The 27212-nt window shown below is 41.0% G+C and overlaps 1 protein-coding gene across 9 annotated transcripts in view; it reads right to left on the bottom strand.

Annotated features, from left to right (window-relative positions):
* Positions 1 to 27212, bottom strand: part of BIRC6 (baculoviral IAP repeat containing 6) — a 275055-nt gene that overhangs the window by 234242 nt on the left and 13601 nt on the right. For all 9 annotated transcript variants that reach the window (XR_008379509.1, XM_053588024.1, XM_053588027.1 and 6 more), the window contains exons 2-3: positions 7510 to 7691; positions 3733 to 3870 (exon numbers count right to left, since the gene is read on the bottom strand). Coding sequence is in view for 8 of the 9 variants with exons in the window: in XM_053588024.1 (XP_053443999.1) it covers positions 3733 to 3870; positions 7510 to 7691 (320 nt within the window). In the remaining variant the exon portion in view is untranslated. The remainder of the gene's footprint in view (positions 1 to 3732; positions 3871 to 7509; positions 7692 to 27212) is intronic.

Genomic DNA, 27212 nt, shown 5'->3' with positions numbered 1-27212 from the left:
TACATAAACAATAGACAAATGGATAGATGTTGATTTAGATGGACATGACTATAAAGCATATAGTTAGAGACTTATTTTATATAAGAATTTTTGATTGTTGTTCATTTAGTCTTTAAGTAGCATAGTTCTGTTACTTAACCAATGGAACTAGACTAAATTTTAGAAGTATTGCTTTTTAAATATAACTCTAAATTTTTAGAGTTATTTAAAAAAAAAAAAAAATGTTGTATCTCCCTTTTCCAGGGAAAAGGAAAGAAAATTTTCGTTTGTAAAAAGGACCAGTGCATCTTATTAAGTATAAGGTTTTGGTTGCATGAAAGTTCACATACATGCATACAGAAAATATATATGGAGATGGTGAGTAGCCAAAGGGATAAACTGTGCCAGTTATTAAACTATCATCTCTCAGCTCAAACCTGTGCTTTAACTCTCTGCTGTGTCATGTTGGGGCTGGGTATCATAAACCCTGTTTTCTCTTTATGTCAATCATTTTCGTGCTTGTTAGGTTCTGCCAATAGAAGCACATCATTGCTGTCAGCACTGTTTCATCAAAGAAGTGGCAGCAGCAGTTAATGCTTCCAGTATTGTTTTTTTCAGTCTTCCCAGATCCAGTTTCACAGAATTTCCCTTAGAGGTAACAACATCCAACTAGCATCTCTCTTTAGAGATCTGAGTCCCAGGTCCATAGGAAACTCCTTCAAGCTCCTGAGGTATCACCAGGGCAGCCATTCCTCCTCAAAAGTCTGGCTTGGCACCTGTAGCTCAGCGGCAAGAGTGCTAGCCACCGGGACAGGTGGGTTCAAACCTGGCCTGGGCCTGCCAAACAACAGTAACAACTACAACAAAAAAATAGCCGGGTGTTGTGGTGGGCACCTGTAGTCACAGCTTCTTGGGAGGCTGAGCCAAGAGAATCACTTAAGCCCAAGAGTTTGAGGTTGCTGTGAGCTGTGATGCTACAGCACTCTACTGAGGGTGACATAGTAAGACTGTCTCGAAAAAAAAAAAAAGTCTGCATACCAGATCTATGGGATCTATTCTCTTAGCATCTAGGTTCCAATAACCCTAACTTCTCCTTGTTCCTCTAGACCTCAATGACGGCTGCGTCCTGTAGTTACCATCTCTGTGTTAGCTCAGAGTTTTTTTTTCACTTGTTCAGTTTTCAAACATCTGGTTAAATTCATTTCTTACAATAAATTCTTCCTGTTGAAATTCATAATGTGGAGCTCAGCGCCTGTAGCTCAGTGGCTAGGGCGCCGGTCACATATACCAGAGCTGGCGGGTTTGAGCCTGGCCTGGGTCTGACAAACTATGACAACTACAACCAAAAAATAGCCAGACATTGCAGCAGGTGCCTGTAGTCCCAGCTATTTGGGAGGCTGAGGGCAAGAGAATCACTTAGGCCCAAGAGTGTGAGGTTACTGTGAGCTGTGATGCCACAACATTCTACAGAGGGAGACATATTGAGACTCTGTCTCAAAAGAAAAAGAAATTCATAATATGGGTCTGTTTCCCTAAATAAGACAGCTCATCAATAGAGTAAGGACTAATAAAATCATAGTAACTCTACAAAATAAAATTCAATGTAAATAAGAAGAATGCAGGCCAACCATGGTGGCTCACGCCTGTAAATCCCAACACTCTGGGAGGCCAACACGGGTGGATGGACTGAGCTCACAGGTTTGACACCAGCCTGAGCAAGAGCGAGATCCTGCCTCTAAAAAACAGCTACTTGGGAGGTTGAGGCAAGAGAATCACTAAAGCCCAAGAGTTTGAGGTTTCTGTGACCTGTGACACCACAGCACTCATACTGAGGTTGACATAGTGAGTCTCAAAAAAAGAACTGTTTGAGCCCAAGAGCTAGAGGTTGTGGTGACCTATGATGCCATGGCACTCTACCGAGGGCAACAAAGTGACACTCTCTCAATAAACAAGCGTGGTACCTGAGGCTCAGTGGGCACTGGCCCCATGTGCCAAGGGTGGCAGGTTCAAACCCGGCCCCAAACAAATTGCAACAAAAAATAGCCAGGCGTTGTGGCGGGCACCTGTAGTCCCAGCTACTGGGGAGGCTGAGTTAGAAGAATCACCTAAGCCCAAGAGCTGGAGGTTGCTATGACCTGTGACGCTACAGCACTCTATCGAGGGCAACAAAGTGAGACTCTGTCTCTTTAAAAAAAAAAAAAGAAAAAAGAATGGTATGAAAAAATAACCAAGATGAATTCTTTTATTTGTTGTTGTTAAAGACAGAATCTCACTTTATGGCCCTCGATAGAGTGCCATAACATCACAGCTCACAGCAAGCTCCAACTACTGGGCTTAAGCGATTCTCTTGCCTCAGCCTCCCAGTAGCTGGAACTACAGGTGCCCACCACAACGACCAGGCTATTTCATTTTATTTTATTTTATTTTATTTTTGCAGTTTCTGGCCAGGGCTGGGTTTGAACCCGCCGCCCTCAGTATTTATGGCCAGCGCCTTACACACTGAGCCACAGGCACCGCCCCCAAGATAAATTCTTTTTTATTTTTTTTTTTCTTTTTGAGACAGAGCCTCAAGCTGTCGCCCTGGGTAGAGTGCTCTGGCATCACAGCTCACAGCAACCTCCAACTCCTGGGCTCAAGCAATTCTCTTGTCTCTGCCTCCCAAGTAGCTGAGACTACAGGTGTCTGCCACAACGCCCAGCTATTTTTGTTGCAGCCATCATTGTTGTTTAGCGGGCCCAGGCTGGATTCAATCCCACCAGCTCAGGTATATGTGGCTGGCACCTTAGCCACTTGAGGAACAGGTGCCGAGCCACAAGATAAATTCTTAAGTGACAAAAGACAAGGTATATCACAATATTTTAGTATAATTCCAACTATGCTTAAAAAAAAAAAAGACCTGGGGCGGCACCTGGGGCTCAGTAGGTAAGGCGCCGGCCCCACATACCGAGGGTGGTGGGTTCAAACCCGGCCCCGGCTGAACTACAACCAAAAAATAGCCAGGCATGGGCGGGCGCCTGTAGTCCCAGCTACTCGGGAGGCTGAGGCAAGAGAATTGCTTAAGCCCAGGAGTTGGAGGTTGCTGTGAGCTGTGTGATGCCACAGCACTCTACCAAGGGCTATAAAGTGAGACTCTGTCTCTACAAAAAAAAAACCTGTGTAAATGCACAAGTTACTTTTGGAAAAATGACTTTTACTTCCTTACAGAATACTTTATATCCTTCTGTAAGGAAGTATTATATAAATAAACTGAGAAAAGGAAGTACTATATTATTACATTTATAATTTAGACAAGATCATAAAAGAAAATACAGAAGAAATTAATGAAATGTATGAAAAGTTTTCATTCAAAGCATCCTCTCCCACAGCCATCCCAGTCATGTCAAAAAAGTAATTTTAAAGAAAGCACAAAATGATCACATTTCCAAAGACATGCCATTCTCATCCAAGCTCACAACCTAACAAGAAAGCCTCTTTCATTAGCCTCTTGACCAACACAGGGGCATCAGGAACTAAGATAGATTGTTAGAAAAGCCTTAGAAACACAATGAAAGCAAAGTAGCTCCCACAAACTGAATGTAAACATCAATGAAAGTTTCAATTTTGGGATGATTTATAAGCACATTTTATTTTTCAAAAAGGAGAAAAATCTAGAATTAGAACATTTCCAAAGAGAAAGAGAAAGAAAACTGAAAGGACAAAAGTATTTTATTCATTCTGTTATAACTCCAAACAAGGTAATTTTTCATTTCTTACCTTAGCAACTTTGTGGTTTGCTGCAGTTTCATGTGATGTATTTTTTAAACCATCTTTGAGCTGTGTGATGAACAAATCATAACCCTCCGTACTAGAAATATCTACCTTTTCTAAACATGCTGATAAGAGCTGCTGCGCCTAAATAAAAAAGATCACAGAAAATTAAACACACACACGAATACAAAAAAATTCAGATCCTCGTTCAGATATTTTAATATGCAATGATAACAAGAGGGACTATACTAAACTTACTTTTACATTTTTTACAAACACAATTAATCAAATAAAGATTGAAACGGCTATTATAAACTAATAAAATTAAGCAATGTATTTAGTGCAGTGCTACATGGTAAGTTTCAGGACACGGTAGTAATTATAAGTCAAATCAAGATAGAAAAATGGACAAGCTGAAACCGTAAGCAAAATTAAAACAGGTAAAATTTTCAAAGGCTAAATGTAAAATCCTTCAATGCATTTTATTTTTTATTTATTTTTTTTATTTATTTTTTTTTTTTTGAGACAGAGTCTCACTAAGTCACCTTTGGTAGAGTGCCATGGCATCACAGCTCACAGCAACCTCAAACCCTTGAGGTTAAGCAATTCTCTTACCTCAGCCTCCCAAGTAGCTGGGACTACAGGCACCTGCCACAATGCCCAGCTATTTTTTGTTGCCGCTGTCATTGTTGTTGTTTAGCTGGCCCAGGCCCAGTTCAAATCCGCCAGCATCGGTGTATGTGACTGGCACTGTAACCACTATGCTAGATGTGCCCAGCCCTCCAATGCCCTTTAACTACTCAAATTACACAGACTTAAAAGAAGACATTGAATAAGTTAGCAAGTAATAAGTAATATGAAAAGGCCCTTTGCACTGCTGCCTGCATACTCAATATGAACTTCCTGAATACAAACTACAAACTATCTTAATTAAAATATGTCACTAATATAAGGAAAAGAATACACCTACACTATTCAAACAAATCCTCTCCATACTTTAGGGAAGAAAGATAAAATATGTAATGCAGTAAATTAACAATGCCTGGAATCACAAAGATCTACAAATGATTTTACATGAACAACACAGTTGTGACTATTTAAGGTAAAAAGGAAAAATAAAAAGCAAGCAATGTAACAGCAAGCGGCTCGGTGCCCATAGCTCAGCAAGTAGGGTGCTGGCCACATACACCTAAGAGGGCAGGTTTGAAGCCAGCCCAGGCCTGCTAAAACAACAATGACAACTACAACCAAAAAAAAATTGCCAGCCGTTGTGGCAGGCGCCTGCAGTCCCAGCTACTTAGGAGGTTGAGGCAAGAGAATCACTCAAGTCCAAGAGTTTGAGGTTGCTGTGAGCTGTGACACCACATCACTCTACCGAGGGCGACATAGTGAGACTCTGTCTCAAAAAAAAAAAACGTAATAGCAAGCAAAGTGAAGCAAGAGAGAAGCCAGCTAAACAAACAGCATTTATTTTTCGTTAAAATGGAACCCTATTATTGCCCAGACTGGTCTCAAACTCCTGGCCTTAAGTGATCCCCCACCTAGGCCTCCCTAGTTGGATAACAGTTGCAGCCACTATGCCCAACCTGCCTAAAGATTTTACACCTTCAAATCCAGCGACTGTGGTGAGAAAAAAAATGGCTTCTCTGTTTTAGAACTCAAACTCCCAGAAACATGCTTTTAACAGATAAATAAGACTACGGTTGACCGGATTGAGCAGGACAGCAAGGCTCCATTTCTACAAAAAAAGTAAAAAAATTAGCTAGGCATGTGCCTGTAGTCCCAGCTACTCAAGAGGCTGAGGCAGGAGGATTGCTTGAGCCCAAGACTTGGGAGGTTGCACTGAACCATGACGGCACCACTACATTCCAGCCTGGGAGACAGTGTGAGACACTCTCTTTCAAACAATAAATAAACAGACTACTGTACATGACACAAAACTTAAAACCTAAGTAGATATATTTTGTTGTATTTTTAAAAAGTCTATCCAAAGAGAAAAATGCAAATAAAGACATTTTAATTTAATTAGCTTAAAATGTACACATTGATGATTTTCATGTCACATTAGTTTCACCAATTGATATATGGATCCACCAAATGCAGACTGGGTGTGGTGGCTCCCACCAACATGGAGGCCACAGCAGGAGGAGCACATGAGGCCAAAAGTTTGAGACTAGCCTAAGTAATTTGGTGAGATCCTGTCTCTACAAAAAATTGTTTTCAAATTAGCCAGGCATGGTGATGCACGCCTATAGTTCTAGCTACTCAGGAAACTGAGGCAGGAGAATCCCTTGAGCCCAGGAATTTGAAGTTATAGTGAACTATGATCGGGCCACTACAATTTTTTATTTATTTATTTTTTATTTTTTTTTTTTTTGAGACAGAGTCTCAAGCTATCGCCCTAGGTAGAGTGCTGTAGTGTCACAGCTCACAGCAACTTCCATCTCTTGGGCTTAAGCAATTCTCTTGCCTCAGCCTCCCGAGTAGCTGGGACTACAGGCGCCCGCCACACACCCGGCTATTTTTTTGTTACAGTTTGGCCGGGGCTGGGCTTGAACCCGCCACCCTCGGTACATGAGGCCGGCACCTTACGGACTGAACCACAGGCGCCGCCCGGGCCACTACTCTTTATCCTGGGTGACAGAGCAAGACTCTGTCTTTAAAAAAAAAAAAATCCTTGGGCGGCACCTGTGGCTCAAAGGAGTAGGGCGCCGGCCCCATATGCCGAAGGTGGCGGGTTCAAACCCAGCCCCGGCCAAAAACTGCAAAAAAAAAAAAAATCCACCAAATGCAAAATAATTAATAATTAACACATTAGCATGAAGACAAACAATATCTCATTTTATTAGGGAACACATTATAATTGTTTATAAACTTATTCAAGATGATTCAAGATGCAATGACTTTGAAATATACTTTAAAATTACATGATATTAACATTAACCCACATAAAAAATATTTTTAAGTTAGGAGTAAACATAAAAATTAAGTAATGAAAATTTAACACTACAGAAAAATTCATAAAGTTATAATTTAAAACTGGGGTTATTAAGAGACATGATATACTGCAAAAATTACTAGTTGTTTACTAATCTGTATTTCTCCTTTCTCTTTTAATATTAGAAAAAAAGAACACCTCTTTCCTAGTCTCCCTCTCAGCTTGGTGTGGCCATGGGACTAAATTCAGTCCAATGGGGTGAATAGGAAAGGATATATGAGGGTGTGTGTGGAAGACAGAAACAGAAGAACAGATAAGGCCCCCCATAATATTCTGAAACTTGACAAAAAAAGAATACAAATAAGAGGGGAAAAGGGAAAGGGCAACAAGGGAAGGAAAGTTGAGGAACACAGATGCCAGTGTGCTGCTCCCCTGGCCTTTGCCCTCTTCTTCCCTATGAAATGAGAAACGACGAGACCTGAAGCAGCAGTACTGAACTCACAAGTTAACCTGAGTGTTGGAGTTAGTAATGCTGGTACTCCACTTAGCCCTGGACTATCACTGGAAAGAAACTTTTCTTGTTCAAGCCATTGTGTTTTGGGGTCTATGTTATAGCTGTTCAATCTAGGACGATGCACAATTCACAGGTAAAACACCAACCCTTCAAAGAGAACCAATTTATTATGCAGAGGAAAAGACATCTAAACAAAATTTTGATTGATAAGTCAATTTTTGTTTCTATAGGGTACTTATATAATGTCTTTAAAGAGCTGCTTGACTTCATTTAACATTTAAATGTCAAAGATTACATTTATAAGACCACACTGACACTTATTTCAACTTACCTCTGTAACAGGTAATTCAAGCTGAACCACATCATCCTGCTTTGAAACTGGAGTTTGCAGAGCAGTGTCTAACAACAAGATTCCATTAAGGTCCTTCCTACATCCTACTGCATAATCATCCACAAATATAACTTTATCCACAGCAGAAATGTACTGACATTTCACCTGTCCACCTGGTTTAGCTGTTAAAAGAACAAAAATTCGACATTTAAAATTTTAAAAGCAATAGTCCATTAAAAATAAATATTTATGTAACAACTAAATACAATATACAATCCTCGACTGGAAGAAAAACTATTCTAGGGCGGTGCCTGTGGCTCAGTGAGTAGGGTGCCGGCCCCATATGCCGAGGGTGGCGGGTTTGGACCCAGCCCCGGCCAAAACTGCAACAGAAAAATAGCCGGGCGTTGTGGCGGGCGCCTGTAGTCCCAGCTGCTTGGGAGGCTGAGGCAAGAGCATCGCATGAGCCCAAGAGTTAGAGGTTGCTGTAAGCCGTGTGAAGTCATGGCACTCTACCTGAGGGCGGTACAGTGAGATTCTGTCTCTACAAAAAAAAAAAGAAAAACTATTCTAAAGAACATTATTGGGACAATTAATTAAATTGGAAACTGTACTAGAAATGAAAGTATCAATACAAAAATCACCAAAATTTGACAAGTGAAATGCTATTATAAAAGAGAGTTCTGCCCAGGTGCAGTGGCTCACACTGTTAGCCCTGAGTTTTGAATGTCAGAGACAGGAGGATGACCAGGAGTTCAAGACCAGCCCAGGCATCACACCCCCTCACCAAAATAAAACATAAATTAGCTGGGTGTTGCTCAGTGAGCAGTGCGCCGGCCCCATATACCTAGGGTGGTGGGTTCAAACCCGGCCCCGGCCAAACTGCAACAAGAAAAAAGCCGAGTGTTGTGGCGGGCGCCTGTGGTCCCAGCTACTCGGGAGGCTGAGGCAGGAGAATCACCTAAGCCCAGGAGTTGGTGGTTGCTGTGAGCTGTGTAACGCCACGGCACTCTACCGAGGGCAATAAAGTGAAACTCTGTCTCTACAAAAAAAAAAATTAGCTGGGTGTGGTAGTGTACACCTGTAGTCTTAGCTAACTCAAGAGGCTAAGACAAGATGATTACTTGAACCCAGGAGTTTCATGGTTATACAGTGAGCTGTGATTATACCACTGCATTCCAGCCTGGGTGACAGAATGAGATCCTATCTCTTTTAAAAAAAATAAATAAAAAAGTGGAACAAATCTTTTAAAAATGAAATGTCATGTTTTGAAAATCTGAGTAAGCATAAAGTCATTGTAGATAGTTACTAGAACAGCAGTCTTCCCCACATCTGCAGTTTCACTTTCAGCAGTTTCAGTTACCCACAATTAATCAAGATCCAAAAATAGGGAAGTACGGTACAATAAAATATTTTCAATCAAGGTCTAAAAATGGGTAAGTTTGGTAAGATATTTTGAGAGAAAAGACCATATTCACATAACTTTTATTATAATATACTGTCATATTCTATCTTATGATTGGGTATTGTTAATCTCTTATTGTAACTAATTTATAAATTTGTGGATATGTATGTATGCATAAGAAAAAACATATAGTTGACCTTCAAACAACATGGGTTTGAATCGCATGTCCACTCATACATGATTTTTTTTCAATAAATACGTGAATATACAAAGTATCAGTTAATCAACTATTGGTAAAACTCTGGTCAACAGTAGGCTACTAATAATAAAGTCAGCTCAGCGCCTGTAACTCAGTGGTTCAGGTGGCAGCTACATACGCCAGGGCTGGTGGGTTTGAACCCAGTCCAGGCCTGCTAAATGACAATGAAGACAACTACAACAACAACAACAACAACAAGAAAAATAGCCAGGCATTGTGATGGGCGCCCATAGTCCCAGCTACTTAGGAGGCTGAGGCAAGAGAATCGCTTAAGCCCAAGAGTTGGAAGTTGTTGTGAGCTGTGACGCCACAGCACTCTACCGAAGGCAATATATTAAGACTCTGACTCAAAAAAAAAAAAAAAAACTAGAGTTGGCTTTCTTGGGGTTTGATAGGCAGCTTGAAGGCATTACAAAATTGATTAGTAACTAATTCATTACCTATGTAAAACAAAGAAAAAATTCATAGAACTTCTACAGTTCAGTCCCAGGTCTGAAGGTTTGAAAAGAAATGCGTGTTAGTATTACATATAGGAAAATGTAATACATTTTCTCTGTAATACAATAAAATAGGAATATTTATTAGCATTTCTGATCTCTAGGTAAAACCACAAAAAATAATACAAATTACAGGAACTCAAAATTGTAAAATTCAACCATTTTCAGTACATAAATGATAAGGAAACCAAGAGACTCATACTGGAAACTGACTGCCACTCAGTTAGACTATGGCTCTTCAGTCTCTTACGACATTGCAGGAAGGTTACACTTTTACTCCTATTGCTTCTGCTCAGGTCAACAGATTGTAATGTTGCAAATAACATTACATTCAATTTACAACCTATATTTAAGTTACCTGAAGCCTATCTTTAAAAACATCAAATCAGACTTCACATCAACCAGTTATTTAACAAAAATTTGTTTTGTTTGCCTTATGAGTTTTAAATGTCATGGTCTTTATGCATGAAGATTATGTGAAGGGTTTTATTAAAAATATATAAGTAAAAAAATAAAAATACTTTTTTTAAAGATAAGCTATGTTTAGCTAATATTTGTTATGTCTTCAAGAAAAGTTGGCTGAAGAGTTAGTTTTGTTTTGGATTTTTTGGAGTTTCACTTTGTCACCCTCGGTAGAGTGCTATGGCATCACAGCTCACAGCAACCTCAAACTCTTGGGCTTAAGCAATTCTCTTACCTCAGCCTCCCAAGTAGCTGGGACTACAGGTGCCTGCCACAACGCCCAGCTATTTTTTTGTTGTTGTTGTAGTTATCATTGTTTTTAGCAGGCCCAGGCCAGGTTCGAACCCGCAAGCCCCAGTGTATGTAAGGGGCACATTAACCACTGAACGACGGGTGCTAAGCTTAGTTTTGGTTTTGGGGGGGTTGTTTGTTTTGGGGTTTTGGTTGCAGTTGTTATTGTTGTTTAGCAGGCCTGGGCCAGACTCGAACCCACCAGCCTCGGTGTATGTGGCTGGTGCCCTACTCACTGAGCTACAAGCGCTGAGCCGTAGTTCTGGTTTTTAAATAGGGGAAAAAATTCTTACACATATTGCTCCCTGTTAGAATTTTGTATACAATATATTTGTTAAGATTTTTTTTTTTTAGGACACATTAAAATTTGCTTTAATACTTCTTTGGGGGAAAAAATAATCACACTTTTAGTGAATGAACAAGAAACATTTGCTATTATTTTTATCTACCATGCCATGAATTCATAGGGAAGAGGTTCCAGTAGCTCAGGGAGGCACCTTGCCATTGAATGTGACAAAGTGTTAATTGACTTTTGAATTTGTGGGAAATAGGTTCCAGCACCTTGTATCACTGTTACATGGGGACTATTGGTTATCCTGTGTGCTATGCTGTACACCTATTATGCCATGAGCTCATGGGGAATAAATAGGTTCTTCCACCTAAAAACCCGGGGCCACTGGTACTCCTGTGTGCTATGTTATATGCTTATTATGCCATGAATTCATGGGGAATGGGTTCCAGGAGCTCAGACTCCTTTCCGTTAGTTCTCACAAAGTGGGCTTCTCTGGGTGGCGCAGGCTGACGCTTCAGTTGAACCCAGGTACCTTTCTCTTTGGGTTCCTTCTTTTTCTGATCATTTTCCTTCACACGTTTCAGGAAGCTATCTCGGCTCTTAGAATGCTTAATATGGCTCAATAAGAACATTAATCCTCTTGGCAAGAATCTTGCCCTTAACTTGTTTGTTTACAACAATGCCAACAGCAGGCTGGGTAACACTGTAGACTCTTCCAGTTTTCCATGGTAACATTTGTGGGCCATGCCTTTTTGAAAGTACCCATTCCCTTGATGTCTACAATATCACTTTTCTTGTAGATTCGCCTGTATGTGGCCAAAGGAACAACTCCATGTTTTCTAAAAGGCCTGGAGAACATGTATCGGGTGCCTCTCCTCTTTCCCTTTGTATTTGTCATTTTGGTGAATTACTAGAAGATGGCATCTCCGGCCTAAAGGAAGGTGTAAAAAGATTTTTAAGCCTACATGGTTAACGTTTTAAAAAAATCAAGTAGGTGGGCAGCACCTGTGGCTCAAAGGGGTAGGGCGCCAGCCCCACATACCAGAGGTGGCAGGTTCAAACCCAGCCCCGGCCAAAAACTTAAAAAAAAAAAAAAAAAAATCAAGTAGGAAATTTTAATGAAGAAAAATCTACACCAGAAATTAGCAAACTTTTTTTGAAAAGGGTCAAGTGGTCAATACTTTAGGGTCCAAAAGTAGTTCTTACAACTACTCAAATCTGCCCGTGATACAAAAGCAGTCATGGACAGTATGTGAATCAATGAGTGTGGACAGATCGTAGCAACACTTTATTTACAAAATGAGAAAGCAGCCTGAGACCGACAGCAGTGGCAGGCTATGATATTATGAGAAATAAACACACACAAAAAAACATATGTAAGTTTTCATCCACTGTTACTAGCTCATAACTCCCATAGGCCATATCTCAGTCTTTTATTGTAGTGTTGGGGCAATTTAGGCCTCAGAAACAGGCCTCAGGGAACATATTCCAAACCTTCCTCCGCTCTCCTTTCACCTGCCCAAGGCAGAACTCTTATTTTCCTCTGCCTTTCTGATTGTGGGTCATAACACCCTCAAACCAGAGAGGATCTGGCCCCATACCCTTTTTGTCCTATCACATTTCAACATAGTCATCCATGATTCAATCATGCCTATCCAATGAAGTCTCCATAAAAGGCCCACGGGACAGGGTTCAGAGAGCTTCCAGACAGCTAACATGTTAAATTCGTGAAGAGTGGAACACCCAGGGAAAACCTGAGAACTCTTGAGCTCCTTCCTCCATACCTGGCCCTATGCATGTCTTCATCTGTATCTCTTGTATAACCTTTGTAATAAACCAGTGAAAGTGTTTCCCTGAGTTCTGCTCTAGCAAATTAATCAAACTTAAAGAAGGGGTGTTGCGGGATTCTCGATTTACAGTCAGTGGGTCAAAAGATCTGGAGGCCCAGAACTGTGACTGGTGTCTAAAGGAGGGTGGGGAGATGGTCTTGTGGGACAGAGTCATCTACTCCTGGGGTCTCAAACTATCCACAGATAGTGTTGGAACTGAATTGGAGGACGCCCAGTTGGTATCTGTTAGAGGGATGACTGCTTGCTTGTTGATAAAAAGAGATCCCTACACGTCTGGTCACAGAAGTTTTCTGCGTCAATTGCTGCTGTTGAGTGAGATAATATGATAAACACTTTGAGTATATTTTTCACCTCAAACATAGGCCATAATTTGTAGACCTTTCATTTATACTAATGATTTGCATTAGCACAGATTTCTTTCTGGTATAGGAGAAATTTCACAAATAAGGCAACCAGAGAATGATATATTATTTATAGGGAAGAAATGATTATAATAAAAGCACATTTATCATTAAAAACCAAGGGTTTCTTGGAAGTGGACTATTTTTTAAGTATTGAAAAAAGAAGTTCTGGGCAGCGCCTGTGGCTCAGTGAGTAGGGCGTTGGCCCCATATACCAAGGGTGCCAGGTTCAAACCCGGCCCCGGCCAAACTGCAACAACAACAAAAAAAAAAAAAAAAAAAAACCTGGGTGTTGTGGCGGGCACCTGTGATCCCAGCTATTCGGGAGGCTGAGGCAAGAGAATCGCCAAACCCAAGAGCTGGAGGTTGCTGTGAGCTGTGATGCCAGAGCACTCTACTGAGGGCGACAAAGTGAGACTTTGTCTCCAAAAAAAAAAAAGGGAAAAGAAAAAATAAGTTCTACATCCAACAAAAATATCCTTCAAGAATATGGATGAAACAAAGAAATTCTCAGATGAAGTAATACTAAAGAGAATTTTGCCAGCAAAGCTACTCAGATAGTACTACAAGGCTCGGGACCCATAGCACAGTGTTTATGGTGTCAGCCACATATACTGAAGGTAGTGGGTTCAGGCCCAGGCCAGCTAACCAACAATAACAACTGCGCATTGTGGTGGGTACCTGTAGTCCCAGCTACTTGGGAGGCTGAGGCAAGAGAATCACTTGAGCCCAAGAGTTTGAAGTTGCTGTGAGCTGTGATGCCACAGTACTCTACCAAGGGCGACATAGTGAGACTCTGTCTCAAAAAAAAAAAAAAGTACTACAAAAAAGTTCACTACATGGTATGAAGATCAAGAATGAAGGACAAAAAAAAAAAAACCAGAAATGGCAAATATCCGGGTAAATAAAACCAGCAAATTTTTTTTTTTTTTTTTTGAGACAGAGTCTCAAGCTGTCATGCTGCATACAGTGCTGTGAAGTCAAAGCTCACAGCTCTTCCAACTCTTGGGCTCAAGCTCTCCTTCTGCCTCAGTTTTTTCTATTTTTAGTAGAGACGGGGTCTTGCGTTTGCTCAGGCTAGTCTCCAACTCGTGAGCTCAAACAATCCACCCACTTTAGCCTCCCAAAGTGCTAGGATTATATAGGCATGAGCCTTACCCAGCCAAAAGCAGCAATTCTTTTTTTTTGTAGAGACAGAGTCTCACTGTACCGCCCTTGGGTAGAGTGCCGTGGTGTCACACGGCTCACAGCAACCTCTAACTCTTGGGCTTACGCAATTCTCTTGCCTCAGCCTCCCAAGCATCTGGGACTACAGGCGCCCGCCACAACGCCCGGCTATTTGTTGTTGCAGTTTGGCCGGGGCTGGGTTTGAACCCACCACCCTCGGCATATGGGGCCGGCGCCCTACTCACTAAGCCACAGGTGCCGCCCAAGCAATTCTTAACCTCAGTTCTTTAAAATATATTTGATAATTCAACGCAAAAATTATTACATTGCATATTGAGGTATGTAAGTACAATGAATCAACTATAACTTAAAGTGTGGAGGGCATTATGAAGACTAGAAAGTGGCTCAGCCCCTGTAGCTCAAGCGGCTAGGACGCCAACCACATACACTGGAGCTGGTGGGTTCGAATCCAGCTGGGCCCGCCAAACAACGAACAACAATGACAACTACAACCAAAAAATAGCTAGGCGTTGTGGCAGGCACCTGTAGTCCCAGGTACTCTGGAGGCTGAGGCAAGAGAATCCCAAGAGCTGGAGGTTACTATAAGCTGTGACGCCACAGCACTCTACCCAGGGTGACAGTCTTGAGACTCTTGTCTCAAAAAAAAAAAAGACTGGGAAGTTTTCTATAGTGCACTTAGTGGTAAAATATTCATTTATATTTTGAACCATTAAGTATATATTTGTAATTACTCAGGTAACTACTAAAAAAATATCTAAAGAATTATGGATGGGCAGCACCTGTGGCTCAGTAAGTAGGGTGCCAGCCCCATATACTGAGGGTGGCAGGTTCAAACCCAGCCCCAGCCAAACTGCAACAACAACAAAAAGAAATAGCCAGGCGTTGTGGCGTACACCTGTAGTCCCAGCAGCTGGGGAGGCTGAGGCAGGAGAATCGCCTAAGCCCAAGAGCTGGAGGTTGCTGTGAGTCCTGTGACGTCATGGCACTCTACTGAGGGCAGTAAAGTGAGACTCTTGTCTCCACAAAAAAAAAAAAAAAGAATTATGGTCAAGGCGCAGCCCATAGCTCGGTCGACAGGGTGCCAGCTATATACACCTAGGGTGGTGGGTTCGAACCCGGCCCGGGCCTGCTAAGCAACAATGACAACTGCAACCAAAAAATAGCTGGATGTTATGGAGGGCACCTGTAGTCCCAGCTACTTGGGAGGCTGAGGCAAGAGAATCGCTTAAGCCCAGGAGTTTGAGGTTGCTGTGAATAGTGACGCCACAGCACTCTCTACCCAGGGCGACAGCTTGAGACACTGTCTCAAAAAGAAAAACAAAAAAAAAGAAAGAACGATGGTAAAAAATCACCATAGATAAAATAAAATAATAAAAAAGAATGATTAACCTAAAAAAAGGAGAAAAGATAGAGGAAAAAAGGAAACGAGTAAATACCAAAACATCAATAAATCACATTAAATATACATAGCCCAAAACATGCCAATTATTAGATTGTTAAGTATAAAATGTCTAATTTCCTTAAGTAGCGTGACAGTTGTTATCACCCACATTTCACTCTGACACTTCTTGTTTTATTCTTGTTGTTAAGGAATACACCCTCATGCTAAAGCTAGAATGCCTCTATTAATATCGAACAAAGAGATAAGAGCAAGGAAGATTACCAGGTATAAAGGAGGACATTACACAGTGATAAATGGGTAAATTCACAAAGAAGAAAAGACATTGTTGGCCGGGTATGGTGGCTCACACCTATAATTCTAGCACTCTGGGAGGCCAAGGCTAGTAGACTGCTTGAGCTCATAGGTTCGAGACCAGCCTTAGCAAGAGAGACCCTCATCTCTTAAACAAAAATAGCCAGGCGTTGTGGCAAGTGCCTGTAGTCCCAGCTACTTGTGAGGCAAGGCAAGAGAATTGCTTGAACCCAAGAGTTTGAGGTTGCTGTGAGCTCTGACACCACAGTACTTTACAAGAGTGACAAAGTGAGACTGTCTCAAAAATAAATAAATAATAAAATAAAATAAAAGGCATTGTTAAAAGTGTATTACATACACATGACAGAATTTCAAAATACAGCAAAAACTGACAAAACTAAAAGAAGAAATCGACATCTATAATTACAGTCGGAGACTTCAACATTCTGTTCTCAGTAAGTGATACTGTCTCAGCAGCTGATAGACATAGTAGACAGAAAACAATAAACATCAAGAATCTGAACAGCACCACCAACCAATTAACATCTAAAGACTGCCCCACCTATCAGTAGTAGAAAACATGTTTTTCTCAAGTACACATGTGAACATTCAAGATATCATACCCTGGGTCATAAAGGAGACTTTAACAAATCAAAGAACTAAAATTAAAAGTATATTCTCTTACCCTAATGGGTTTATAGTAGAAATCAATAACAAGTATTACAGGAAAACCCTAAGTGCTTGGAAATTAATCAACATAATTCTAAATAATCCACAGGTCAATGAAGTCTCTGGTAATGCAAAAAATGTTTTCTGGATTTTGTTTGTTTTGGAATTTTGTTGTTATTGTTTGTTTTTGTTTTGACATAAGGGCTCACTCTATTACCTAGGATTGAGTGCAGTGGCCTCATCATAGCTCACTGCAACCTCGAACTCTTGGGCTCAAGCGATCCTCCTAACTCAAACCCCTGAGCTCAGGCAATTCACTTGCCTTGGCCTCCCAGAGTGCTAGGGTTACAGGAGTAAGCCACCACACCCAGCCTGAAATGTTCTGAATCAAATAAAAATGAAAACATAAAACATCAAAATTTGTCATATGTAGCTAAAGCAAAGCTCAGAGAGAAATTAATAGAAATTAAACACTTATATTGTAATAGATGACATAGTTTCAAATCAATCACCTAAGCTCCTACTTAGGAAACTAGAAAGAGTAAAGCAAACTCAAAACAAGCAGAAAAAATAATTAAGAAAATAGCAAAACCGGGCGGCGCCTGTGGCTCAAAGGGGAAGGGCACCGGTCCCATATGCCGGAGGTGGCGGGTTCAAACCCAGCCCCAGCCAAAAACCACAGGGAAAGGGAAAGGGAAAGGAAGAAAATAGCAAAACCAATGAAATTAAAAAGAGAGGGCAGCACCTATAGCTCAGTGAGTAGGGCACCGACCCCATATACCAAGGGTGGCAGGTTCAAATCCAGCCTCAGCCAAAATGCAACAACAACAACAAAAAAAAAAAAAATAGCCGGGCATTGCGGCGGGTGCCTGTGGTCCCAGCTACTGGGAAGGCTGAGGCAAGAGAATCACCTAAGCCCCAGAGCTAGAGGTTGCTGTGAGCTGTGATGCCACAGCACTCTACCCAGGGCGGCAAAGTGAGACTCTATCTCTAAAACAAAAAAAAAAAAGAAAGAAAGAAAGAAAAGAAATTAAAAAGAGAAAAATCAACACAAGAAGAAATTAGTTCCTTGATGGCCAGGCAGAGTGGCTCACGCCTGTAATCCTAGCACTCTGGGTAGCCAAGTCGAGTACATTGCCTGAGCTGAGGAGTTTGAGACCAGAACGAGCAAGAGGGAGACCTCCTCTCTAAAAATAGCCAGGTGTAATGGCAGCAGCCTGTAGTCCCAGGTACTGGGGAGGGTAAGGCAAGAGGATCACCTGAGAGTTTGAGGTTGCTGTGAGCTATGACGCCACCTACCAAAGGTGACAAAGTGAGACACTGCCCCCTCCAAAAACTTAGTTCTTTGAAAAGATAAAAAATTGGCATTAAGAAAGAGAGAAAACACAAATAACCAATACCAGAAATGAAAGTAGCTCAACACCTGTAATTCTAGCACCCTGGGAGGCTGAGGCAGGAGGATCGCTTGAGCTCAGGAATTCCAGACCAGCCTAAGCAAGATGGAGGCCAGCCCTCTCCTAAAAACAGAAAAAATTAGCTGGGTGTTGTGGTGGACACCAGTAGTCCCAGCTTCTCAGGAGAGAGGCTGAGGCAAGAGGATCATTTGAATGCAGGAGTTTGAGGTTGCTGTGAGCCAGGTTGATGCCACAGCACTCTAGCCTGGGCAACAGGGTAAGACTGTCATAAATCAATAAATAAGTAAACAAACAAACAAATGGAGAGAAAGCCTGAAGATATTAGAAGATAATAAGAGAGCCGGGTGTGGTGACTCACGCCTGTAATCTCAGCACTTAGGAGGCCAAGGCAGGTGCATCACCTGAGCTCACAGGTTCTAGACCAGCCTGAGTAAGAGCAAGATCCTGCCTCTAAAAACCAGCCAGGCATTGTGGCGGGCACCTGTAATCCCAGCTACTTGGAAACCTGAGGCAAGAGAATCACTTGAGCCCAAGAGTTTGAGGTTGCTGTGAGCTGTGACATTACAGCGCTCTACTGAGGATGACCAAGTGAGATACTGTCTCAAAAAAAAAAAAAAAAGGCTCAGCACCTGTGGCTCAAGTGGCTAAGGCACCAGCCACATACACCTGAGCTGGCAGGTTCGAATCCAGCCCGGGCCCACCAAACAACAATGATGACTGCAACCAAAAGATAGCCAGGCATTGTGGCAGGTGCCTGTAGTCCCAGCTACTTGGGAGGCAGAGGCAGGAGACTCGCTTGAACCCAGGAGTTGGAGGTTGCTGTGAGCTGTGATGCCACAGCACTCTACCCAGGGCGACAGCTTGAGGCTCTGTCTCAAAAAAAAGAAAAGATAATAAGAGAATAGTATGAGTAACTCTGTGCACATGAATTTGACAGCTTAGGTTGTCAAAATGAGTTTGGTATTGTAAACGTTGAAAGGATATTTGGGGAATAGTATAAATAAATCTATACATAAAAGACAAGACAACATAGATGAACTGTACCAATGCCTTAAAAAGTGGAAACTACCAAAACTTATCTAAGAGGAAACAGCCTTACACTATTAGGATACTGAATTCATTTCAGTTTAAAATTTCCTAAAGAACCCTCGAGGTTCACATAGTTTTACTGGAGAATTCCACTAAACATTTGAGTAAGAAGTAACACCAATTCTACACAATCTCTTCCAGAAAATAGAAGAGGGAACCCTTTCAAATTCTTTTTATGTTAAGCCAAAGGGAACTAAAAAAAAAAATTTTTTTTTTCATTTTATGAGGCCCAGCATTAACCTGATACCAAAACCAGAAAAAGTACAAGAAAACTACATACCATTATTCCTTATGAAGATCATGCCAAAAAATTTAAAAACTCAACAAATCAAATTTAGCAGTATATAAAAAGAATAGTACAACAGAAGTAAGTTAAGTTTATGCCAGCAGTCCAAAACTCACTCAATATTCAAATGTGATCTAACATATTAATAGTCTAAAGAAGAAAAACAGCTTGGGCACAATGGCTCGTGCCTGTAAACTCAGCTCTTTGGGAGGCTGAGACAGGAGGACTGCTTGAAGCCACGAGTACAGAGGCCAGCCTGGGCAACATAATGAGACCCCATCTCTACAAAAAGTTTTAAAATCAGGCAGGTATAAAGGGTGCTATCTGCCTCTAGTCCCTGCTACTTGGAAGCCTGAGGTGAGAGGACTGCTTGAGCCATACACAGAGTTTGAGGTTGCTGTGAGCTATGATGATGCGAGGGTATTCTAGCCCCAGCAACAAAGCAAGATCTATCTACCAAGCAATCAATCAATAAATATTTTTTTAAATTACAGCTAGATAGGAGGAACAAATTTAATGTTCTATACCACTGCTGGATGACTACAGTTATTATTATACAGTTTCAAATAGTTAGGAGTAAGATAACAATTGCTCCCAAAACAAAGAAATGACATCTGAGATGACATATTAGCTAATTAAGCTGATCTGATCAATATACATTATATGTATCAAAACACTGTTATGGGGCGGCGCCTGTGGCTCAATGAGTAGGGTGCCGGCCCCATATGCCAAGGGTGGCGGGTTCAAACCCAGCCCCGGCCAAACTGCAACAAAAAAATAGCCGGGCGTTGTGGCGGGGGCCTGTAGTCCCAGCTGCTTGGGAGGCTGAGGCCAGAGAATCACGTAAGCCCAAGAGTTGCAAGAGAATCACGTAAGCCCAAGAGTTAGAGGTTGCTGTGAGCTGTGTGAAGCCACGGCACTCTACCCGAGGACAGTACAGTGAGACTCTGTCTCTACAAAAACAAAACAAAACATTGTTATATATCTCACGAATATATAAAATTATTGTCAATTTTTAAAAATAAAACTAAAACCTAGTCCCAGCTACTTGGGAAGCTGAGGCAAGAGAATCACTTAAGCCCAGGAGTTGGAGGTTGCTGTGAGCTGTGTGAGGCCACGGCACTCTACCGAGGGCCACAAAGTGAGACTCTGTCTCTACAAAAAAATAAATAAATAAGTAAAACTAAAACCAAAAAAGGAAAAAGAAATCAAGGACCTGGCCAGCACTTTGGAGGTTCAGGCCAAAGAACACTTGAGGCCAGGAGTTTAAGACCAGCCTGGGCAACACAGCAAGACTTATCTAGACAAAAAAATAACATAAATAAAATAGAAATCACAGACCTAAATAATACTGTGTTCACAGCTGGAAGGGTCTGGATATGTCAATATTCCCCAAATGGAAGTATATATTTAATGCAGCTTTAATCAAAATCCTAGTCTGGACTTTTATTTTTTTGAGACAGAGCCTCAAGCTGTCGCCCTGGGTAGGGTGCTGTGACATCACAGCTCACAGCAACCTCCAACTCCCGGGCTCAAAGCGATTCTCTTGCCCAGCCTCCTGTACCTGGGACTACAGGCACCTGCCATAACACCGGGCTATTTTTTAGAGATGGGGTCTCGCTCTTGTTCAGGCTGGTCTCAAACCCGTGAGCTCAGGCAATCCACCCACCTCGGCCTTCCAGAGTGCTAGGATTACAGGCATGAGCCACCAAGCCCAGCCTAAACTCTATATCTTGATAGAGAAATGGCAAAGTCACATTGCAAAGGAGTACACAGAGAGAGATGGGAGGAATTGTGGCTCCCTTTGCAAGTTCTAGCATAGTGATTACATGTAGGATCTCCTTTTACTTCATGTTTAGATGCGAGCTTAAGCATCTCTTATTTAAGATAGCATTTCCCAACTGGTTTGCTGCATCATAAAAACCTTAGATTTGATCACAGGATAAATGAACATACTTAAGTTTAAGGAGTCAATAACAATGATGATGCAATGAATCCCCAACAATAAAAAAAAAAAAAAAAAGATGATGATGGCTACTACTACATGCTAATACATATTTATTGAACCCATATTCTGAGCTAAACGGATTAACTTTTTTTTTGAGACAGATCCTCAAGCTGTCACTTGCCTCAGCCTCCCAAGCAGCTGGGACTACAGGCGCCCGCCACAACACCTGTCTATTTTTTTGCTGCAGTTTGGCTGGGGCTGGGTTTGAATCCGCCACCCTCAGCATATGGGGCCGGCGCCCTACTCACTGAGCCACAGGTGCCGCCCACCACAAGGTAATTTTATCAAGTGTTGAAACTGCCTTATATTCTAATCATGATGGTGGTTACATGTACTACAAGTACACACACATACAAAAAAGGATATTTTGCTTTACAGTAACTAAAAAATAGTATTTTTTTAATATTTTTTTTACATAGACAAGTGTTTATTTGGTTTCCACCTTATGCCTTCAAAATCAAAAAGACTTAAAATTTAATAACAATAACAATAACAATGTTTAAGATAAGGACTAGAAGAAAAACCTCATAAAGAATGAACAAAGATAAATACATTCATAAAAGAAAAGGGCAGTGCCTGTGGCTCAGTGGGTAGGGCGCCGGCTCCATATGCCGAGGGTGGCGGATTCAAACCCAGCCCTGGCCGAACTGCAACAAAAAAAAAATAGCCGGGCATTGGGGTGGGCACCTGTAGTCCCAGCTACTCGGGAGCCTAAGGCAGGAGAATCGCCTAAGCCCCCAGGAGTTGGAGGGTGCTGTGAGCAGTGTGATGCCATGGCAATCTACCAAGGGTGATAAAGTCAGATTCTGTCTCCAAAAAAAAAAAAAAATTTTTTTTTCCAGAAAAGAAATCAGACAATTGCTGCAACAAAATATTGAGCAACAATAATAATAATGTAAAAAAGTAACATTCACATTGTCAAATAAGAGTATGTCTATTATAGAATGCTTTGACTCTGACGTTCAGTATGGATTCATCAGTTACTTATTATTTTTTTTCCAAAGTCTCAAAAAACAGACAACTGATATTTATAAATAAATATAAAAGATACAAGATTGTTTTAAATATTTCATGGCACTCTACCGAGGGCAGTAAAGTGAGATTCGTCTCTACCAAAAGAAAAAAAAAATTAATTAATTAATTAAATTTTAAAAATAATATTCTAAAAGAATAAAGACACAGGGTGATATTCATATTATTAACTAAGACAAGTACTTCATAATACATCATTATGTTGAAATTCTATAAAAATATATTCAACAGACGAGGTGCAATGTCTCATGTATATAATCCTAGCACTGTAGGAGGCCAAGGTGGGAGGACTGCTTGAGGTCAGGAGTTCAAAACCAGTCTGAGCAAGAGTGAGACCTCTCCTGAACCAAAAATAGAAAAATCAGCAAGGTATTGTTGTGGGCATTTCCAGTTCCAGCTACTTGGGAGCCTGAGGCAAAGGACTGCTCGAGCTCAAGATTTTGAGGTTGCCGTAAGATATGATGATGCCATGGCACTCTAGCCTGGGCAACAGAGTGAGACTCCGTCTCAAAAAAAAAAAAAGTGTGTAAGTGTGCATATGAAAGAATAGAAAAAGTAAAAAGAAATAGCAAAACGTTAACAGCCATTTCTCAGTAATGAAATGATAGGTGCTTACGCGTTGCCTTAAGTCTATATAATAACTTTTAAATTCAAAATTTCAAAGGAAGGAAACCTGTTTTTAAAATTAGTTACCAATTCTGGGTGGTGCCTGTGGCTCAGTGAGTAGGGCACCAGCCCCATATACTGAGAGTGGCAGGTTCAAACCCAGCCCCAGCCAAATTACAACAAAAAAATATCTGGGTATTGTGGCAGGCGCCTGTGGTCCTAGCTACTTGGGAGGCTGAGGCAAGAGAATTGCCTAAGCCCAAGAGCTGGAGGTTGTTGTGAACTGTGATATCACAGCACTCTACTGAGGGCAACAAAGTGAGACTCTGTCTCTAAAAAAAAAAAAAAAAAAAAAAAAAAAGAGTTACCAATTCTAATATCTACTTTAAGAAACAGCGTACAGTCCAACAAACTTGGAAAAATATCCACTTCCACTGAGGTAGCTTCAGACTTCCGTGCTTTAAGTAGCCTACTATAACATACTATATGTAAATACCATTCAAAGTCAATAAAGGTATAAAATTAATGTTGTTTTCATAAGCCTTTTAAAATACAATTAACCAAAAATGAAATAATTTAATAAGAGAAAAGGTATCAATAACATTATAGTATTAAAAGGCAAAATGAGTATTTCCATAAAACCGAACTCAGTGTAAAACAATGTAAGTTTGGAAAAGTTCATAGGCCAGGAAGAAAGGGTAACAAACGATAAAAAGCAAAGGAGAAGGGCGACGCCTGTGGCTCAAAGGAGTAGGGCGCCAGCCCCACATACCAGAGGTAGCAGGTTCAAACCCAGTCCCGGCCAAAAACTGCAAAAAAAAAAAAAAAAAAAAAGCAATGGGGAGACAGTGGTATTCCAGGATGGAGAAAAGGCTCTGCAAAGGATACAATTAGAAGAGTTCCAAGTTCTCTTTAAGCAAAAGTATCACCAGACCACTCTATTTTACCATAATCTTTAGTATCTGAACATCAATTAAGAACATTTTTAAAACAATCGCCACTGAAAAATTTCCATGGTTAGAGCTCAGTCTCTAAAGACCTGCAAGGTCCTTGCTGTGGGGCCTTCTTTGATATAAATTGTTCAGTTTCCCAGAGTTAAATATCTCAATTTTGGGGGCACATAGAATATATTCTTCATTCAAGATACTGACCTGACTATAATTAAATAAAATCTGGTAACTAACTACTCTATCTGATATTGCTCAAGAGAACCCTTAACCATCTGTAAATAAATAGCAAATTGCTAAACAACGTTGCAAATGTAAGAAGCAACTCGGCTACAAATTAATACAATTACTATACAACTTGGAGTACTGTACCCTTGGAAATTTCTATTTGGAGTCCACATTTCAAATTATTGTTTTCTGTTTAATATAGATTGGCACACATCTCCAGAATGGTATTCACACAAATCCCTCATCATTTCTTTTTTTTTTTTTTTTCTTTTTTTTTTTGAGACAGAGTCTCACTTTGTCACCCTCAGGAGAATGCCACAGAGTCATAGCCCACAGCAACCTCAAACTCTTAGGTACAAGTGATCCTTTTCCCTCAGTCTCCCTAGCAGCTGGGACTACAGGCGCCCGCCCCAAAGCCCAGCTATTTTTAGAGAGGAGGCATCATTCTGTCTCAGGCTGGTCTCAAACCTGTGAGCTCAGGTAATACACCCGCCTCAGCCTCCCAAGTGCGGGGATTAGAGGCGTGAGCCACTGTGCCCAGCCCCTCATCACTTCTTATATAGCCTACATTTGAAGTCATGTTAAAATCCATCCAAATATGATGAACATTCATCTAGCTGTTTTTGCCTGCTCTAATAACAGACTGACAGAACTTCACCGGTACCTACATAATGCTATCGAGTATTATTCAGATCTTTGCTTAAATACCACCTCAAAGAGACCCTCCCAGACCACTGAAAAGCACAAACTTTACAACCAGCATTCTCATACCACCTTTAATTTTCCTATGATATTTATCGCCACATGGCCTACTACTATCTAGTGTGTACATATAATAGATCTCTTCCCATTAAATGAGCTTTATGAAAGCTCATTAACTGTTATATTATCAGTGCTTCATATACAATAAATTTGAACAAATGAATCACTTTATATAGACCTGAAAAACTTTTTAGTATGTTAAAAGTAAACTGGGCCGGGCAAGGTAACTCAAGCCTGTAATCCTAGCACTCTGGGAGGCCAAGGCAGGAGGATACCCTTGAGCTCAGGAGTTCCAGATTAGCCTAAGCAAGACTGACACTCCATCACTACTAAAAATAGGAAAATTAGCCAGGCGTCATGGCAGGCACCTACAGTCCCAGCTACTGGGGAAGCTGAGGCAGGAAAATTGTTTGAAGCCAGTAGTTTAAAGTTGCTGTGAGCTAGACTGAGGCCAAGACACTCTAACCGCAGCAACAGAGCAAGACTCTGTCTCAAAAACAAGAAAAAAGGGCGGCGCCTGTGTCTCAAGGACTAGGGCTCTGGTCCCATATGCCGGAGGTGGTGGGTTCAAACCCAGCCCTGGCCAAAAACCACAAAAAAAAAAAACAAGAAAAAAGAAAAAAGAAAAGGTGCCTGTGGCTCAGTCGGTAAGGTGCCGGCCCCATATACCGAGGGTGGCGGGTTCAAACCCAGCCCGGCCAAACTGCAACCAAAAAATAGCCGGGCGTTGTGGTGGGCGCCTGTAGTCCCAGCTACTCGGGAGGCTGAGGCAAGAGAATCGCTTAGCTCCAGGAGTTGGAGGTTGCTGTGAGCTGTGTGATGCCACGGCACTCTACCGAGGACCATAAAGTGAGACTCTGTCTCTACAAAAAAAAAAAAAAAATGAAGAAAAAAGAAAAGGTAAGCTATAATGTGGTAAAACACAATATTCTACTTTTTTTTTGAGACAGAGTCCCACTGTGTTGCCCTTGGTAGAGTGCCATGGTGTTACAGCTCACAGCAACCTCAAACTCTTGGGCTAAAGTGATTCTCTTGCCTCAGCCTCGCCTCCCAAGTAGCTGGGACTACAGGCGCCTGTCACAACGCCCAGCTATTTCTTTTTGTTGTTCTTGTTGCAGTTATCATTGTTGTTTAGCAGGCCAGGGCTGGGTTCAAACTTGCCAACCTCAGTGCATGTGTCTGGCACTGTAACCACTGTGGTACGGGCACCAAGTCTCTAAATTGTTTTTAATACAACATGAGACAAAGACATATTAGGCATGAAGATTTAGGTGAATGGGTGGTATAAGATACCAGCCATTTCTACCTGTCCTTATTCCCTTTCTCCTTTACTCCACTCTTTCATGCTACAACGGCATTTTGATGAAAAAGTATCATAACACTTATTTCATTCAAAAATCAACCAAAAATAAGTTAATGGCAGAAAAGGACAAAATGGAAGCAACAGAAACTTGGCCCTTAATATGTCCCTGTGGCTTATAGACATACTTCATTATATATTCACAAAATACAACTTAAAATACATGGTATACATTAACAGACAAACTAATTTGGGAGGTTTTTCTACAAAGAAAAAATGCTCAAAGCTAAACAGAATATTCTTCAATTCAAATGAAAACGCTCTCATTTATTCTAGACCTATCAAATAAACTTGCTTACCTAAAGACTTAGGCAAGGTTTGCACCCCTAAACCTAGCTGTACATTAGAACCAACCAGTTAAGAAAAAAAAACATAGTACGCCCAGTACACCCCCTCCAGACCATTTAAGCCAGAATACCAGGCCCCAATGACAACATTTTTTAAAAGCTCCCCTAATAATTCTAATGAGTGACCAAGATTTGTTCCTCTCTTTTTTTTTTTTTTTTTTTTGCCAGAGCTGGGTTTGAACCTGGCACCTCTGATATAGGGCCAGCACCCTACTCCTTTCAGCCACAGGCGCCGCCCAGTAACCAAGATTGAGAAGCACTGCCCGGTGCCATCTTCCCAGTCTCATTTGTCTAACTTCATAAATCAAATTAAAAGTACAGAAATAAATCATGAAGACTAAAATTCCTGCTATCCACAATAAATCTTAGGTGGACATTCCCATCTTCCCTAGGCTAAAATTGTATCATTTCCTCTAAAACACATCCCTGATTTAAACACTGAAATTATATCACATATACTTCTTTTAGAAGCACTGTCCCAGTCATGGCTGCTTTATTCACATTTGTACCTCCATCATCTCCTCTTTATATTTCCTTCTTTTTACTATCTGTACCTCTATTGTCTCCTCTTCTATATTTAAGTTTATTTTAACATTTTTATATCTCTTACATTTAA

Source organism: Nycticebus coucang, chromosome 4, assembly GCF_027406575.1.
Source record: "Nycticebus coucang isolate mNycCou1 chromosome 4, mNycCou1.pri, whole genome shotgun sequence".
Classification (NCBI taxonomy): Eukaryota; Metazoa; Chordata; class Mammalia; order Primates; family Lorisidae; genus Nycticebus; species Nycticebus coucang.
The sequence above is the reverse complement of the archived record's forward strand: the minus strand, read 5'-3'. Positions and strand labels throughout refer to the sequence as shown.